Genomic DNA, 6000 nt, shown 5'->3' on the forward strand with positions numbered 1-6000 from the left:
CCACTTTTATGTATTACCTGTAGTATGATTAAGTAAAAAAGGAGTAGTATATACATATTAGAGCCATAATTTGAAGGTCATGATATATTAAAATTTAAAAACAAATATTAAAAAATGAGATGTTACAGTCACAGGTAAGCTCAGGAACCCTATGAGAAGTATCAGGATAATACTTTCTGGTGATGTATAATTCAACTCTAAATTCAAAATAGCCTAAATTGTGTTTAAATCTGACAATTTGTATTTCAGTCAACCCTGCCAAGGTGCTGAGCACTTTTAGGCTCAGGTCCCTTAACCATTTGCTTAAATTCTAAGCATATGAGTAGTGCCATTGAAATGTACTGAAATTATTTTCTTACTTTCATTTATCATAGGGTGAGGAGCTGATTGCCCCTCATTTTACAGGATGGAGAAAGTAGAATTTGTTTTGTTTCACTTAGTACCAAAGGGATGCGTTGTACAGTGCATGCAGGAATATAAGAAATTTGACCTCCCACCCATCAAACCTCAAAACCCTAAGTCAAAAGAATTAGTCCTTACTCATGTGAGTTGTCTCAGTAACTTCATTTGGATCTGACTGAGATAAGGACAACTATAGTGTAAGGATTTTTAGGACTGGGCCTTAAACAAGTACCACATACCGAACAACAGTATGGCTGGGCAAAGATGAAGAATACGAGAACATTAGAGAGGAAATAAACATTAGAAGCTTCTTTTTACTTTTTTATTTAATATTATCTGTTAAAATAAGTTGATTAGGAAGAAGATGTCCCTCTATGAATGGCAGAGAAATATTTCTAGCTTTAGTGCAGGTATAATGCAGGGCCTTTCACTGCAGCTCTAAGAGCCTTTTTTTCTCTACTGCAGAATTGATAAACACTTCACTACTATACAGTTTTTTTATTCCATCAGCTTGAATGGTGTCACACATGTCAGTTTTAATAAAAAATGTTCATATTCTACTTTTCTTAGTGTGTTACTTAGATATTAAAAAATTAAGAAAAATATTGTCTTTCATTTTGGCCTGTCAACATGAATAGGTCATTATTTAACACCTGCCTTGGATGATTGAACCCTTATCTTAGCCTTTTCTAGTAATATCTACCAAGCTGGCAGATTATCTCTATGCATGTTAGGACATTTGTTTGCTATGTACCAAGACTTTTTGAAGAAAGGTAATTTGGCAGATACACAGAAACTGAGCTTAATCCCCCAAAGGGATTTATTTTTATTTTGATGCTGATTAGATAATTGCTAGTACATAGTATTCAGAAAAGCCATGACAATACTGGTTATCACACTTGTTGCATACAGAAGTATTAACTGAATCAGTTTTTGCTTTTCCCCTTTATCATTGTGTGCAAAAATGTTTTATCTTATACAGGCAGACAAGGTTCCTTGGGTGAATTTGATATCTTTTATTAGACCAACCCAAATGGTTGGAGAATAGTTATTAAGCAAGCTTTCGGGTTCAAAAACCCTTCGTCAGGCTAAGGAAGCTGCAGCAGTTGCTGTGTGCTCTTCCTGGATGGAATGAAAAGTAAACAAGCCAGGGGCTGGGCTGGGCTGGGCTGGGGAGTCAGTTGCCAGGCTGATTGTAATGTATCAAAAATCCAATGTCTGTGTTTAGTCCCTGATCTCTAGTATCCAGCAGGTTGATGAAATGGAGCTCATAGGCTCGTCTCTGGGAAGTGTTGTGTAAATTTCCCTTGAGGATCAGGACTGAGAGATTGGAGAGAGAGTGCCCCTCCTGTGAGAAATGTGCCCCCACCGGTAATTGGGTGTTTCTGTCTTTGATGGATTTCCGGTGTGCGTTCATTCTGGTGCGCAGTTGTTGTCTGGTCTCTCCTACATATCTTCCATCAGGGCATTTGGTGCATTGGATGAGGTATACTACATTCCTGGAGGTGCAGCTATAAGATCCTGGGATGCTGATGGCTCTGTTGTGGGGTGTAGTAATAGTGGAGGTGGTGGAGATGTGGGGGCAGGTTTTGCATTTCTTGTCATGGCACGGTCTGGATCCTTTTGGTGTGTTCTGGGGTTCAGGAAGTTTGCTTCTGGTGATGAGGTTGGCGAGGTTCGGTGCTTGTCTGAAGGCTAGGATGGGTGGCTCTGGGAAGATTTTTTTAAGAATAGGGTCTTTTTCTAATATGGGTTGCAATTTTTTTAGGATTTTCCATACAGGTTCAAGGGATGGGTGATATGTCATAACCAGCGGTGTGCGATTTGTGGGTGTTTTTCTTCTGTACTGCAGCAGTTCTTCACGTGGTATCCAGGTGGCTCTTTCAAACGTGCGATCTACCTCTCTGGAGGAGTGTCCTTGCTGGGTGAAAGCCTTTTTAAGATTGGTGAGGTGGCAATCCCGGGCATTCTCTTCAGTACAGATGCGGTGGTATCTGAGGGCTTGGCTGTATATCACAGCTTTTTTGGTGTGTTTCGGGTGATTGCTGGTTCTGTACAGATATGTGTGTTGGTCTGTGGGTTTCTTGTATACTGTGGTCTGTATTTTACCCTTCTGGATACTGATCCTTGTGTCTAAAAAGGGGATGTTGGTGTTGGAGTATTCTAAAGAAAGTCGGATGGAGGGATGGTGACTGTTGAATTTCTGGTGGAACTCAATTAGAGATTCCCGGTTCTCCCTCCAAATGATGAAGATGTCATCGATATATCGTAAGTACAGCAAGGGTTTGATGGTGCAGTTCTTGAGGAAGTCTTCTTCCAGGTGGCTTATAAAAAGGTTGGCATACTGTGGGGCCATTTTAGTGCCCATAGCTGTTCCCATCATCTGGAGGAAGTGTTGATTATTAAAAGTGAAATTGTTGTGTGTGAGGGTGAAGTGTATAAGCTCAGTGTTATCTTTGGGTCTGTATTCTGGGTTGTAATCTTGTTCCTGTAGATATGTAAGGCAGGCGTGGATGCCATCCTGGTGTGGGATGTTGGTGTATAGGCTGGTAACGTCCATGGTGGCTAGGAGTGTGTTGCTGGGAAGGTGGTCTATGTTTTTAAGTTTCCATAGCAAGTCTGTGGTATCTTGGACAAAACTTGCTCTGTGGGTGACAAGCGGTTTTAGGATGGATTCAACAAAACCTGATATTTCTTCAGTTAGGGTCCCATGGTTGGATATGATAGGTCTGCCAGGGTTCCCTTGTTTGTGGATTTTAGGGAGCATGTAAAAAGTCCCTGGGTTAGGTAGTGGGGGGATCAAGGTCTGTAGTTTTTCTTGTAATCTCGGTGGAAATGATTTGATGGTATTGTTGAGTTTTTTGGTGAAAAGGGGAGTAGGATCTTCTTGTAGTTCTTTGTAGTAGGTGGTGTCAGAGAGCTGTCTGTTGGCTTCCTTTATGTAATCCTCACGGTTTAGGATGACTATGGCTCCTCCTTTATCTGCTGGTTTTATTACTATTTGGTGGTTAGATTTTAGAGATTCTATGGCCTTTTTCTCTGGTAGAGAGAGGTTGTTGTGGTGGGACGTGCTGCTGATTATTTCATTGTTCATTCTTTCCCTGAAGTAGTCAATGTAGCGGTCAAGGTTAGGGTTTCGTCCACTGCGAGGTGTCCAATCTGATGTGTTTTGGGGTTTTTTGGCATTGATCTTTTCTTGAATGTTGTCAGAGGATGAGTTGTTGTTGGGAGTGTGTTTAGTTTGGTCGTGGAAATATTCTTTGAGGCGCAGGCGTCGGAAGAATTCTTCTAGTTCTCCACATTGAAGTATTTTATTAGGGTATTTTTCTGGACAGAAATATAGGCCTTTAGAAAGGACAGATTTTTCAGTTTTGGTAAGCGTGTGTGTGGAGAGATTGATAATATTTGTGGGTTGGTTGCTGCTTGCAGTTTCATCAAGTCTGAGGTTGGAAGGTTGTAAGGTGTTGGTGTTGTTCCTCTGATGGTTGTTTTGTGGCTGGGGAGCTTGTTCTTGGAGTAATTTGTCCCATTTCTTCATTTTATGTAGGATGAATGCTGTAGAAAGTTTTTCGTAGTCTCTTTGTATATGCTGTATATTGTCAGGGAACATGCATGGATTTCTATCTTTTAAGTTGTTGTAGTGTATGACGATTTCCTTCCTGAGTTGGTCTCTTTTGGAGTAGAGTAGGTGAAGTAGATGATTTCTAATTTTCTCTGAAGTTCTTCTGCATAGCTGTGCAGCATATTTGGAGTTGTGTGTAGTAGTCAGGGGATTGTAGATGTTTAGTCCTCGGGGAATGAAGTTGTGTTTCTTGCAAAGGCTTAGAAAATATATGTCACTGTTGAGTCTGGCTTCTTTCTTTTTCATGTTATCTTATACAGTAGTTTTGATCAACTGATGCGTTTCAAATACCTTTTTTTCAGCTTGGAGAGCAGCAGTCATTGGAAGAAGCCATTAGAATAGCCTCCAGAATACAACAGGGTGAAACACCGGGGATTGATGATTAACTTCTAGCATTGCTACAAGAACAATAGAGTGATATTTTATTTTCAATCAGCATCAATTCATAAAAACTTTGAAGTTTTCCTGCTCATTGATACAGTGTACACATTTAATGCAGAGTGAAGAACACTTTGTAACTTCTGTGTACATGACCCTTGGAACAGACTGACACCATCTACTTGAACCATTGTATATCCAGGAATATGGAATTAGGATTATATAAATTCCCTTGTTATCCTTTCATCAGATTTCCGACCAGTCTACAAGCAAGCAAAAGCTGATGTGGAAGTACTGGAACAAATTGTTACTGTCATGAGCAAAATAATGAAGGCATTATTGGATATTTCAAACATTTAAAACCATTTAATAAAATCATCATTTCAGAAACTCTTATAGATAATAAAGCAAGCAAACAAAGCCTTTTTTAATTGTTTCCCATAAATAAGTCTTGAAGTTGGAGCCTATTATAAATCTTCACATTTTGACTTATGTTGCATACAGATTTGAAGATTCTTCTTATTTAGATTCCCTATCCCATCTCACTCATTGTAAATACAGACTGTTAATGCTGGAAGTGCTAATTATATTATCTTTAAATTGGATTATGTACAAAAGAGAAACTTTGGTTGTTCAATATTAAATATTAAAGACAGTAAATCTAATCATTTTGTTTCTTTACATATTTTACTTAAATCTTAAAATGTTATCCCCAAATTATGATGCAATAAAGTATAACAATATTATATTATCTAGATAGGATTATACTGTGGTGTGACATACTGTTTTACTTTTTAATGACACTGAAGTAAAAATTATTTATTTCCTGCTTTGTATAAATTGTTCCAAAGTTTATTTACCATAAGCATTACTCTGTAGCATATTAATTTTGATTGGAAGCTACTATAGTGTATTAAACATTTAATATACATTTTCATAGTTTCATAGTTGCTAGGGTCAGGAGGGACCTGAACAGATCATCTAGCCTGACCCCCTGCCACAGGCAGGAATGAATGCTGGGTTCACAAGACCCCAGACAGGTGATCATCCAACCTCCTCTTGAATTTGCCCAAGGTAGGGGCGAGGACCACTTCCCTGGGAAGTTGGTTCCAGATTTTGGCCACCCTAACTGTAAAATATTGCCTTCTGATCTCTGACCTAAACCTATTCTCCATTAGCTTATTACCATTATTCCTTATCACCCCAGGTGGTGCTGGGGAGAAAAGGGCTCTACCTATTTGCTGTTGATCTGCCCCGAGGAGTTTGTAGGCAGCCACCAGGTCTCCCCTCAGCCTCCTCTTGCTGAGGCTGAACAGGTTCAGGTCCTCCAGTCTCTCTTCGTAGGGCCTGTCCTGCTGCCCTCTCATCAAGCTGGTGGCCCTCCTCTGAACCCTCTCCAGGCTGGCCACATCCCTTTTGAAGTGTGGTGCCCAGTAGTGGACATAGTACTCCAACTGCGGCCTGATTCAAGTTTAAAAATTCTGAGATAATGCAAGAGTGATTAAGATGGCAGATTAGCTGACAGTGTCTGCCAAATTAGTAAACCAATGGTGAACATGATAAAATATATGTTTTACAAACACCAGTGGTTTCATTTG

General features: G+C 39.6%; 1 protein-coding gene across 1 annotated transcript in view; it reads left to right on the forward strand.

Moving 5' to 3' along the window:
* Positions 1 to 5169, forward strand: part of ZNF143 (zinc finger protein 143) — a 60650-nt gene extending 55481 nt beyond the window's left edge. The window contains exon 16 of the mRNA XM_059722670.1: positions 4327 to 5169. Coding sequence (XP_059578653.1) covers positions 4327 to 4410 — 84 coding nt within the window. The 3' untranslated portion in view covers positions 4411 to 5169. The remainder of the gene's footprint in view (positions 1 to 4326) is intronic.
* The last annotated feature ends 831 nt before the right edge of the window (positions 5170 to 6000 follow it).

The sequence above is a fragment of the Alligator mississippiensis genome, chromosome 2 (assembly GCF_030867095.1).
Source record: "Alligator mississippiensis isolate rAllMis1 chromosome 2, rAllMis1, whole genome shotgun sequence".
In the NCBI taxonomy this organism is placed as follows: domain Eukaryota; kingdom Metazoa; phylum Chordata; order Crocodylia; family Alligatoridae; genus Alligator; species Alligator mississippiensis.